General features: G+C 43.8%; 1 protein-coding gene across 2 annotated transcripts in view; it reads right to left on the minus strand.

Annotated features, from left to right (window-relative positions):
* The window catches only part of kif3a (kinesin family member 3A), a 100,874-nt gene that overhangs the window by 45,990 nt on the left and 42,183 nt on the right, over positions 1-12,701 (minus strand). For both annotated transcript variants that reach the window (XM_041193337.1, XM_041193338.1), the window contains exons 6-7: positions 5,150-5,289; positions 1,645-1,842 (exon numbers count right to left, since the gene is read on the minus strand). In XM_041193337.1, coding sequence (XP_041049271.1) covers positions 1,645-1,842; positions 5,150-5,289 — 338 coding nt within the window. The remainder of the gene's footprint in view (positions 1-1,644; positions 1,843-5,149; positions 5,290-12,701) is intronic.

Below are 12,701 nucleotides of genomic sequence, written 5' to 3' on the forward strand. Positions count from 1 at the left end.
TAAAATGCCCCATAACAGACTAATGAATAAGGCCAAAGAATGCAGAATCAGGGAACAGGTGGTAGATTGCTAGCTGGCTTCAAGACGGTAGGTGGGAATAAAGGGTACAGTAGCGGAGGGTAGTGGTGATCCACATGAATCAGTGTTGGGACTGCTACAGTTCACAATTTACATTACAATTTGGATTTTACAATCAAAAACACAATTTCTAAATTTGTGGATGACATCAAATTGGGAGTCAATACAGAGGTGGACTGCTACAAATTAAAGGACATTAATAAACTTGCAGAATGTACAAATAAATGGAAAATGAAATTCAACACAGATAAATGTGAAGTTGCACATTTTGGTAGGAAGAATAAGGAGATCTCATTACTTGAAAGGTGCAAGTTTAGGTGGGTAAAGGAATATAGGTATCTCAGAGTATCACTGGAAGTTATGCCACACATTGGCAAAGCCATAAAATAAAGCAAATCAAGCTGTAGGATTTATTCCAGAGGGATGAAATTGAAAAGTAGGGAAGTTATATTAAACTTGCATCAAACTGCTACCCTAGAGGGCTGAGGTAGAGGCTCAGTCAGAGTATATTCAAGACAGAGATCAATAGATTTTTAGATATTAAAGATATGAAGAGATATGGGATAGAGCAGGAAAGTAGCATTGAGTTAGAAGATCAGCCATGATCTAGTTGAAGAACGGAGCAGGCTCCGGGGACAAAAGGCCCGGTCCTGCTCCTATTTCCTATGTTCCCTAATATTCCTAACTTTGGTTCAACCGCACTCAGAGCACTGCGTGCAGTCCTGCTCACCATATTATTAAAAGGATATAGAGGTGCTGGAGAGGATGCAGAGAAAATTTACAAGAAACCAGTATCAGGGAATGGTGAACAGGCTAAATCTCTTTTCTCTTGAAAGGAGGTGGAGGATGACCAATTACGGATCTTTAAAATTATGAAAGTTTTGATAGATTGGGTTGAATGTTTCCACTTGTAGAGAAGACCATAACTAGAGCTTATCAATATAAGATAGTCACCAAGAAAACCATTAGGGAATTCAGAAGAGACTTCTTCAGCCAAGAGTGGTGAGGATGTGTAACTCGCTATTTCAGGGAGCGATTACAACAAATAGCATAGATGCATTTAAGGAGAGGCAAGGCAAGCATTTGAGGGACAAGGCAACAGAAGATTACACGGATAGATTTAGGTGAGGAAAGATGGGAAAAGGCTTAATTGGAGCATAAATGCCAGCCTGGGGCAATTGGGATACAAAGGATTACGTAAGACAATTAGAGCACAGAAATAGACTATGTGGTTAGCCCTGTTTATATAAGTACTACATAAGAAACAGAAGGTAAGTAGGTCATTTGGCTCTTTGAGCCTGCTCCTATCAATAAGATCATGGCTGATCTACCTCAAATCCACCTTCCCACACTATCCTTATATTCTTTCGTACCCAACAATCTAATAAGAACACAGAATCATCTAGCTGCTTATTTAGTCACTTTTTAAATAAGATATCTCCTGAATTAAAGGAAAAATTGGCTGTTAAAGCATATGCCATTCACACTGTTTAAATGCAATCAAAAATTGTATCAATTATTCTCAATGCACTGTGTGTGTCAATAAGAGGGAAAATAAAGATTCACCATCATAGTCTTTGAATTGCCACCCAATGAATCCTGGAGTAGACGTGTCAGTTTAGAGTTACGGTAGGGCACATGTGTACTTTTACCATCAACAAGAGCGGAGATAACATTACCCAGGGTGGATAATGAGAGGTTGATCTTTGTTGCTTCTTTTAATCGCTGTCCTGTGGCTCCAGTCTTTCCTTGTCTTTCAGAACCCTGCAAGCAAATAATATGGGCCAATCCTTTGATGCTCAACATATTCTTGTAAAAATTGTCATTATTACCTTCCATTTTTCGTGGTTACAGAAGTTATTTCTGACGTATGCTTTTAAAAATCATTTCATCTAAAATTGGAAAGTGCTGAAACACACAAAATGTTCATTAACATTTGTAAAGAGGAAAGACAGGTCATGACATTTTGGATGTGCATGTTTCGTTACAATTTTTTAAAATGTGTACTTAATTTAGCAATTATGTGCAGACCAAGAATACCGAGGAATAAAATTCATTTTTTGGGGCAAAAAAATGTTAACTGCAAAATGATACATGCACATTTGCTCTTTGTAAGATCGTTTGGTTGCCAAAGTGTATTACATTCCCTTCAATTTTGGTCCCTGTTGTTATATCAAGAAATGCCACAAATATGGAAGACTTAATTTTTCTCCCAGATGAACTGCATCTAAATACAGGTTTATTTTATCATTATTCATACTTGCAACAGAAATATTTATTTGCAAAGACTGTGATCAATGCCTTGACTAGGCTTCCAAGAATAACAGTTGAGATCATAGCTCTGGATTAACTTATGAAATGGACAGATACAGTAATAGTGAGCCACTAAGACCAGTAGTCTGAAAAGGTGAAATCGATTAGGCTAAATAACTCATTTCTTATTTAGAATGTTTTTGTATGAGTATTATAAATAAGTCAATGGAGTTGCAAAGGAGTTTTTTTAAATTCATTTATGGGATGTGGGCATCACTGGCTAGGCCTACATTTATTGCCCATCCCTACTTGCCCTTGAGAAGGTGGTGGGTGAGCTGCCTTGAACAGCTGTGCCCAAATAGTGTAAACACACCCAGATTGCTGTTAGGGAGCGAGTTCCAGGATTTTGACCTAGCGACAGTGAAGTCAAGATCAAAGTTTGCCTTCAGGTGAAGTAGTATTAGAAGATGGAGGGATATTCGAAACAAGGATTGTAGATGTAATTTACTCTCCATTTAAAGTTGTACTTTTCTTTATAATTCCATTATAAACTCCCATGTCAATGCTTACAATGGAAACTATAGGCAAGCTTGTCATATGCAATTACTCCTCTGGGAAGGATTGATAGGGAGCATGTAGAGATGAAGCCAGTGGAAGAATGTCAAGGCACAGATTGGATGCTAAGGGAGGGATAAGGGAGAGAGGGTAGTTACGGTAATAATTCCACTGAATTCTAACTTAATGTCTTTTCAGATTTTATTAATGATTATGAATAAAAATCGAATATATAATTTTGCAATAGAAATTCCATTCATTACAAGTGTGTTATGACATAAAAAACAAGAGGAATGAGACTTTCAGTTCACCCTGCGGATTCCCAATAACAATCCATCAGGCAGCTACTTTCGGCAGAATCTGACTTCATAATTTACTTGCTAATCAGTTCACTCATGCATTTAATGATGTTTTATTGCAAAAGCAGAAAACGCAATTGTCTCAAAAGCAGAAAATCTATGTAGCAACTGGGCAAAAAAAAATGGCATCTTCTCCTTGGCATCAGGCACAGGTAGCAACTCGGGTGCTTAGCTCAGAAGGGCAGGCCTAGAAGTGGGTGTGCAAGACTGTCTCTAGGAGAAAAGAAACTTCCTGGCAACCTTATAGGAAAATGCTCAAAAAAGCAAGCTAGAGATATTAAAGAAAAATCGAGATTTTTGAAATATTGAAACATCAAACCATGGCTCAGGCAGCTAATTAAGAAGACGACCACAGAAGTAGAAATCCTCAAGATATCAGACCAGGGTCAACACTACTAGTTCTAGAATTTTAACCCAGCAACAATGTAAGAATGTTCGTGCATGTTCTTGTCAAGACGGTGAGGGGAAATTGGACGTGGCTGTACTCCAATTCACCAGCTGTCTTTGTTGTTCTAGTTGATGGAAATTGTGGGTTTGGGAGGTACTGCCCAATGAATGATTGGACACATTGAAGTGCATCTTATAGAAAGTACTCATGGTACACAGATATTGAAAGGAATGTTTAAGCCAGACTGCTTTGTCCTGGTGGCGGTGAGTTTCTGCAGTACTTCCACACCTGCACTAAGTTACACAGGTGGAGAATATTCTATCTTGATTTGTGACTTGTATGTGACAGAGAACCTTTAAGGGAGTTGGGATTTTCAAAAAATTGCTTTTTATGTCAATGTTAGCAGCTGTGCAAAAAGATACATCAGGTAGAATATAATTCTCTCCTCCATGGTGAGTTTGATGGCAGGGGCCATTTAATCAAGTGGCTCAAGTGGGATGGTGACAAGTGGGGTTCTTCCCACCTCCACCTTAATTAAATCAATGGCTGGCAGGCCCCTGGATGAGCTTCCGTCGCCACTGCCAGAAACCCAGCAGCAGGAGGGAGACTCACCATCTGGTAAGCATAACAAACAAACCCAAGCAGTGTTGCTTAAAGGCTCCTTAGAGGGATGTTGAGCGGCGGGGGTGGGAGAAAATAAAAAAAATCACTCCTTCAAAAGCACTATGGTCAATCAAGGAACCCAGCACAGAGGAGGGGGTTGCACTGAGAGGCATCACATTGCCCTTGCTGCCAAGCACTCCCTCACCCATCCTCAACCCCCACTGTGAGCCCCCTCCCACCATCACTCGCCTGTGGCCTGGGATCGAGCCTCAGGTGGGCGTCCCAAGGCAGCAGCCACTACCTCTACGGTGGTGCTGCCATTTAATATAGCTGACCAGCACCTCTCACCAGGTGGGATTTCCATACCCAGGGTCCTTAATACAGCTGATCTTCCTCAAAAGAGGTGAAGTGAGACTTTCACTAGCTCTCCAGCCAGCAGGCAAGGCACCCATTGCCACCAATTGTGAACACATTTGAGAATACCATTGTACAAAATGGAAGAGTGTTCAAGTAATTTGCTGTGTTTTTTGAAAAAAAATTAATTGAGAAATATAAACAAAGTTCAGAACACAAGCAAAATTCAAAAGGATGAGGTAAATCTGGAAGCGATAAGGTGATGCCCAGCTTGAGTTTCTTTTTTAATCCAGATGATTGCACAAGGAATGAATTTGAATACAAGAAGAAAACTGGAAGGTGGGGGAGGGATAAAAGTCAGTGAAACTTGGGGCTTCAGTAAGAAATCAGATAGGTTGGGAACATTGGAAGTTGAAAATTTTTTTAAAAATCAAGATATTAAGAGATACTACAAATTCTGGAGTAGCGAGAGCAAAGTTACATGAGTAATCAACAAAGAGCAGGCAGGGTGTTCTGCCATTTTGTTCAAGGATTCTCTAGATATTCTGCCAGTTCTTACTGCAAGATCAACGAGGTGTAGCTTGCCCATGCGAACATGAATATTTCCATCAATTCCTTTTTCACTGCACTCAATGGTAATGGTAAAAATAGCATGAGAACGGGAGCTGTGTTCATTCATATTTGTGGCACCAACAGAACCTACAAAGAAACAGAATAGATATCAATGGATCAGCATTTTTTTAAAAATGGAGATACAAAATAGAATTACTCAAAGTTAATCCACAAAAGTTTCTTTCATTCAATTATGGGATGTGGGCGTCACAGGCTAGGACAGAATTGGCTGCCCATCCCTAATTGTTCTTGAGAAGGGGTGGTGAGCTGCCTTCTTGAACTGCTGCAGTCCATGTGGTGCAGGTATGCCCACAGTGCTCTTAGGGAGGGAGTTCCTGGATTTTGACCCAGTGACACTGAAGGAACAGCATTATATTTCCAAGTAAGGATGGCGAGTGGCTTTCAGGGAAACTTCCAAGTGTCTGCTGCTCTTCTTCTAGACAGTAGTGGTTTTGGGTTTGGAAAGTGCTTTCTAAGGGGCCGTGGTGAGTTCCCATAGTGCATCATGTAAAATGATATGCACTGCTGCCACTTTGCATCAGTGGTGGAGGGAGTGATATATTTGTGGATGGGGTGCCAATCACGCGGGCTGCTTCATCCTCGATGTGTCAAGCTTCTTGAGAGTTGTTGGAGCTGCACTCATTCAGGCAAGTGGAAAATATACCATCACATTCCTGACTTGTGCCTTGTAGATGGTGGACAGGCTTTGGGGGGTCTGGATGTGAGTTAGCGCCATAGGATTCCAAGCCTCTGACCTGCTCTTGTAGCCACGGTACTTAAAATGGTTAGAACAGTTTCTAGTCAATAGTAATCCCAAGGACATTGATAGTGGGGGATTCAGCAATGGTAATGCCATTAAATGTCATGGGGCAATGGTTAGATTCTCTCTTGTTGGAGATAGTCATTGCTTGGCACTTGTGTAGCACAAATGTCACCTGCCACTTATCAGCTCAAGTCTGGATATTTTCCAGGTCTTGCTGACTTTGGACATGGACTGCTTCAGTATCTGAGTCATCACAAATGGTGAATATTGTGCAATCATCAGCAAACATCCCCACTTCTGACCTTGTGATGGAAGGAAGGGCATTGCTGAAACTGCTGAAGATGGTTGGCCCAAGGACGTAGTGCTGAGGAACTTCTGCAGTGATGTCCTGGAGCTGAGATGATTGACCTCCAACAACCACAACCACCTCACTTTGTGCTAGATATGACTCCTACCAGCAAGGAGCTTTCCCCTTGATTCCCATTGACTCCGGTTTTGTTAGGGCTCCTTGATGCCACACTTGGTCAAATGCAGACTTACTGTCAAAGGCAGCCACTCTCACCTCACCTCTTTTCTGCTCTTTTGTCCATGTTTGAACCAAGGCTGTAATGAGCTCAGGAACTAGGTAACCCTGGCTGAGGTTAAACTGGGTAAACTGGTTAATGCTAAGCAAGTGCCACTTGATAGAACTGTTGATGAACCCTTCCATCACTCTACTGATGATCAAGAGTAGACTGATGAGGTGGTAATTGGCTAGTTTGGATTTGTCCTGCTTTTTGTGGACAGGGTACACCTGGGCAATTTTCCACATTGCCAGGTGGACACCAGTGTTGTAGCTGTACTGGAACAGCTTTGCTTGAGGAGCTGCAGGTTCTGGAGCACAAGTCTTCAGTACTACAGCAGGAATATTGTCAGGGCCCATAGCTTTTGCAGTATCTGATGCCTTCAGCCATTACTTGACATCACATGGAGTGAATCAAATTGGCTGAAGACTGGCATCTGTGATGCTGGGGACCTCCAGAGGAGGCCGAGATGGATCATCCACTCAGCACATCTGGCTGATGCTTGTTGCAAATGCTTCAGCCTTATCTTTTGCAGTGATGCACAGGGATCCCCCATCATTAAGGGTGGGGATATTTGTGTCGTGTCCCCTACAGCAAGTTGTTTAATTGTCCACTACCAGTCATGACTGGAAATAGCAGGACTGCAGAGCTTAGGTCTGATCCGTTGGTTGTGGAATCGCTTAGCTCTAGCTATCAATTTGTTGCTTATGCTGTTTGGCATGCAAGTAATCCTGTGTAGCAGCTTTACCAGGTTGATACCTCATTTTTACATATGCCTAATGCTGCTCCTGGCATGCCCTCCTGCACACTTCATTAAGCCAGGATTGACCCCCTGGCTTAGTGGTAATGGTAGAGTGGGGGATATGCCAAGCCATGAGGTTACAGATTGTGGCTGAATACAATCCTGCTGATGCTGCTGGTCCACAGCACCTCATGGTTGCCTAGTCTGTTGCTAGATCTGTTCCAGATCTATCCCAATTTGCATGGTTGTAATGCCACATAACATGATGTCTCCACAAAGACTCTGTGGTAGTCACTCCTACCGATACTGTCATGGACAGATGCATTTACAGCCAGCAGGCTGGTGAGGATGAGGTCAAGTTTGTTTTTCCCCCCTACCACCTGCTGCAGACCCAGTCTAGCTGGCTAAGCTCTAAATGACATAGCTGCTCGGTTAGTAGTGGCACTACTGAGCTACTCTTTGTCATGGACATCGAAGTTTCCCACCCAGAATACATTCCACGCCCTTTCCACCCTCAGTGCTTCCTCCAAGTGGTGTTCAACAACTGAGAGGGGGGGGGGGAGGACGGTAATTAGCAGGAGGTTTCCTTGCCTATGTTTGGCCGATGCCATGAGACTTCATGTTTGAGGGCTCCCAGGGCAACTCCCTCCTGACTGTATACCACTGTGCTGCCACTTCTGCTGGGTCTGTCATGCCAGTGGGACAGAACATAGCCAAGGATGGTGATGGCGGTGTCCAGGACCGCTTCTGGTCTCTAGGCAAATGCTGGGTGATCCGTCTAATTTCATTACTTATCCAATTTTCTGTAGCTGTTTGATCCAATTGAGTGGCTTGCTAGGTCATTCCAGAGGCCATTTAAGAGTAAACCACATTTCTGTGCATCTGGGATCACACGTAGGCCAGACCAGGTAAGGACAGCAGATTTCCTTCCTTATTATTGATCATTAGACTTCTAATTCCAGATTTTTTTAATTGACCAAGTTCCACCATCTGCCATGGTGGGATTCGAGCCCAGGTGCAAGTGCATTACCCTGGGTTACTAGTTCAGTGACAATATCGCTACGCCACTGCCTCCCCTTTCTCATTTTGCTTATGGGTGGGCAGCACAACCGCTTGTAATACTTTCATCCAGGCTTCACTTTGAAGTTGTTCCCAAAGTTCCCTATTAAGGACACAAGCAATTTTCTTAAGAGTCAGAGTTATACAGCACAGAAGCAGGCTCTTCGGCCCACTGTGTCCATGCCAGCCATCAAGCACCTATCCATTCTAATCCCATTTTCTAGCATGTGGCCCATAGCCTTATATGCTATGGCATTTCGTGCTCATCTATATGTTTCTTAAATGTTGTGAGGGTTCCTGCCTCTATCACCCCCTTAGGCAGTGTTTTCCAGAATCCAACCACCCAATGGGGGAATACATATTTCTTCAAATCCCATCTAAAGCACCTGCCCCTTACCTAAAATCTATGCCCCCTGGTTATTGACCCCTCCACTAAGGGGAAACATTTCTTCCTATTTACCCTATCTATGCCCCTCATAATTTGGTATAACCATCAGGACCCCCCCTCAGCCTTCTCTGCTCTAAGGAAAACACTCTCGCCTATCCAGTTTCTCTCCATAGCTGAAACGCTCCAGCCCAAGCAACATTCTGATGAATCTCCTCTCCACCCTCTCCAACGCAATCACATCCTTCCTATAGTATGGCGACCAGAACTGCACACAGTACTCCAATTGTAGCCTAACTAGCATTTTATACAGCTCCAACATGATCTCCCTGCTCTTATATTCTATGCCTTGGCTAATAAAGGCAAGTATCCCATCTCAATCACCTGATCTACCTGTGCTGCTGCCTTCAGGGATCTATGGACATTTACACCAAGGCCCCTCTGATCCTCTGTACCTCCTAGGATCCTTCCGTTCATTGTGTATTCCCTTGTCGTATAAGTCTTCCCAGAATGCATCACCACACACTTCTCAGGATTAAATTCCACTTGCCACTGCTCTGCCTATCTTACCAGCCCATCTATATTAACCTGTAACCTAAGACTTTCCTCCTCAATATTTATGACACCATGAATTTTCATGTCATCTGCGAACTTACTGATCATACCTCCTAAATCCACATCTAAATCATTAATGTACACTACAAACAGCAAGGCTCCTAGCACCAATCCCTGTGGTACACCACCCATCATAGGCTTCCAATCGCATAAACAAACTTCGACCATCATCCTCTGCCTCTTGTCACTAAGTCAATTTTGGATCCAATTTGTCAAATTGCCCTGTATCCCATGGGCTCTTACCTTGTCGACCATTCACCCATGTGGAACCTTGTCAAAAGCCTTACTGAAGTCTATGTAGACCACATCAACTGCACTGTCCTCATCTACCCAACCAGTCACATCCTTGAAAGCTTCAATCAAATTTGTTAGGCATGGTCTCCCCCTGACAAAACCATGCTGACTATCCTTGATTCATCCCTGACTCTCCAAGTGGAGATTAATCCTGTCCCTCAGAGTTTTTTCCAATAGTTTCCCTGCCACTGATGTTAGATTCACTGGCCTGTATTTATCTGGTTTATCCCTACAGGAGAGCTCAAAGCCGTGGTGTGCTCCTCCTGCTCTACGTGGGAAGCCGGGCACATTTCCAGTGCCCGGGGCCAGCATATGTGCGGGAAGTGTCTCCAGCTGTAGCTCCTGGAAGCCCGGATTTTAGAGCTGGAGTGGCGGCTGGGGGCACTGTGGAACATCTGCGAGGTGGAGAGTATCGTGGATAGCACGAATAGAGTGGTGGTCACACCGCGGGCTAAGAGTCCACAGGCAGCAAGGGAATGGGTGACCACCAGGCAAAGCAAGAGGACTAGGCAGGCAACGCAGGAATCTCCTGTGGCTATTCCCCTGCAAAACAGATATACTGCTTTGGATACTGTTGGGGGAACGACCTCTCAGGAGAAAGCAGCAACGGCCAAATTCGTTCCACCGCGGTTGGCTCTGCCGCACAGGGGAAGAGTAAAAAGTGTGGGAATGCAATAGTTATAGTGGATTCAATTGTAAGTGGGAATAGATAGGCGTTTCTGTGGCCGCAAACGAGACTCTGGGATGGTATGTTGCATCCCTGGTGCTAGGGTCAAGAATGTCTCAGAGCAGCTAGAGCACATTCTGAAGGGGGAGGGTGAACAGCCAGTGGTTGTGGTACACATTGGTACAAACGACATAGGTTCAAAAAAAAGGGATGAGGTCCTAAAAGCAGAATATAGCGAGTTAGGAAGTAAGTTAAAAAATAAGACCTTAAAGGTAGTGATCTCAGGATTACTACCAGTGCCACGTGCCAGTCAGAGTAGAAATAGCAAGATATATCAGATGAATACGTGGATGAAGAGATGGTGTGAAGGGGAGGGTTTCAGATTCCTGGGACATTGGGACCAGTTCTGGGAGAGGTGGGACCAGTACAAACTGGACGGTTTACACGTGGGCAGGATTGGGACTGATGTCCTCGGGGGAACATTTGCTAGGTTGGGGAGGGTTTAAACTAAAATGGCAGGGGGATGGGAACCTATGCAAGGAGTCAGAGGAAGGGGAATCAAAGACAAGAACAAAAGACAGAAAGGGGAATAAAAAAGTGATAGGCAGAGAAATCAAGGGCAAGAATTAAACAGGGCCTCAGTGAAAAATACTGGGAACGGGACAAGTAATGTTAAAAAGACAAGCTTTAAGGCTTTGTGCCTTAACGTGAGGAGCATTCACAATAAAGTGGATGAATTAACCACGCAAATAGATGTAAACAGGTATGATTTGGTCAGGATTACAGAGACATGGCTGCAGGGTGACCAGGGATGGCAACTGAACGTCCGGGGGTATTCAGTACTTAGAAAGGACAGACAAAAAGGAAAAGGCGGTAGAGTTGCACTGCTGGTTAAAGAGGAAATTAATGCAATAATGAATAAAGATATTGGCCAGAATTTTTCTGTTGGCGTGTTGGGGGCGGGGCCCGCACGCCGACGCGAAACTGACGCGGGATGATGTTGGGAGGAACCCCCGACATCGTCCTGCCCCATTTAAACATTCAGGAAGGCGGGCGGATAGTGAAATCAGCTGTCCGCCCGCCGACCTGTCAATGGCCAATTGAGGCCATTGACAGGATAATTAACCCAATTAAAGGACCTGGAAAAACTCAGCAGGTCTGGCAGCATCGGCGGAGAAAAAAAGAGTTGACGTTTCGCGTCCTCATGACCCTTTTCTTCTCCGCCAATGCTGCCAGACCTGCTGAGTTTTTCCAGGTAATTCTGTTTTTGTTTTGGATTTCCAGCATCCACAGTTTTTTGTTTTTATCAATTAAAGGACCTGTCTGTCCAATCTTAAGGCTGGTGGGCAGGCCAGAAGCCCCTGTGGGCTTCTGAAAAAACATGAAACCTCATCAACTGTCTGTTTTTAAAAACTTTAATAAACTTTATGTAATATTTATTAACATGTCCATCTCGTGTGACATTGTAACATGAGAGGGACATGTTAATAATTTTTTTATTTTGCTATTTTTTAGGTTTATTAAACTTTCAGTGCTCTCCCTAAGACAGCACTTAGTCTCAGGGAGCAGTGCGCTCTTTCATGCGCAAGACCGCACTTTGACAGTTGGGTAATCCCTGCCCCCACCCCCAGCACAGGAAACGCATAGCGCTTCCCGTCAGGCAGCCCGCCGGGCGGGCCTTAATTAGCCCGTCCACTCAAAATGACAGTGGGGCCCGTTTCGGCAGCCCACCTGCCACCGAGCCAGTGGGGCCTGCCCGCCCATCGAGGGCTAAGTTCTGCCCATTAGCTCCAACGATGTGGAATCTGTATGGGTAGAGTTGAGAAACACTAAGAGGCAAAAATGTTAGTGGCTGTTGTATATAGACTCCCAAACTGTAGTGGAGATGTTGGGAATGGCATTAAACAGGAAATTAGAGACGCATGTAACAAAGGAACATCTGTAATTATGGGTGACTTTAATATGGATATAGATTGGGCAAATCAAATTAGTAACAATACCGTAGAGGAGGAATTCCTGGAATGTATACGGGATGTTTTTCTGGACCAATACATTGGGGAACCAACGAGAGACCAGGCCATCCTCGACTGGTATTGTGTAATGAGAAAGGAATAATTGGCAATCTAGTTGTGCGAGGCCCCTTGGGGATAGGCAATGGCAACAATTGTTTATTCCTGTCTGGCGCAAAAATAAAACAGGCAAAGTGGCCAAACCATGGCTTACAAGAAAAATTAGAGATAGTATTAGATGCAAGGAAGAGGCATACAGATTGGCCAGAAAAAACAACAGACCTGAGGATTGGGAGCAGTTTAGAATTCAGCAAAGGAGGACCAAGGGATTGATTAAGATGGGGAAAATAGAGTACAAGAGTAAGCTTGCAGGGAACATAAAAACTGATTGTAAAAGTTTCT

Source organism: Carcharodon carcharias, chromosome 8 (genome assembly GCF_017639515.1).
Source record: "Carcharodon carcharias isolate sCarCar2 chromosome 8, sCarCar2.pri, whole genome shotgun sequence".
Classification (NCBI taxonomy): Eukaryota; Metazoa; Chordata; class Chondrichthyes; order Lamniformes; family Lamnidae; genus Carcharodon; species Carcharodon carcharias.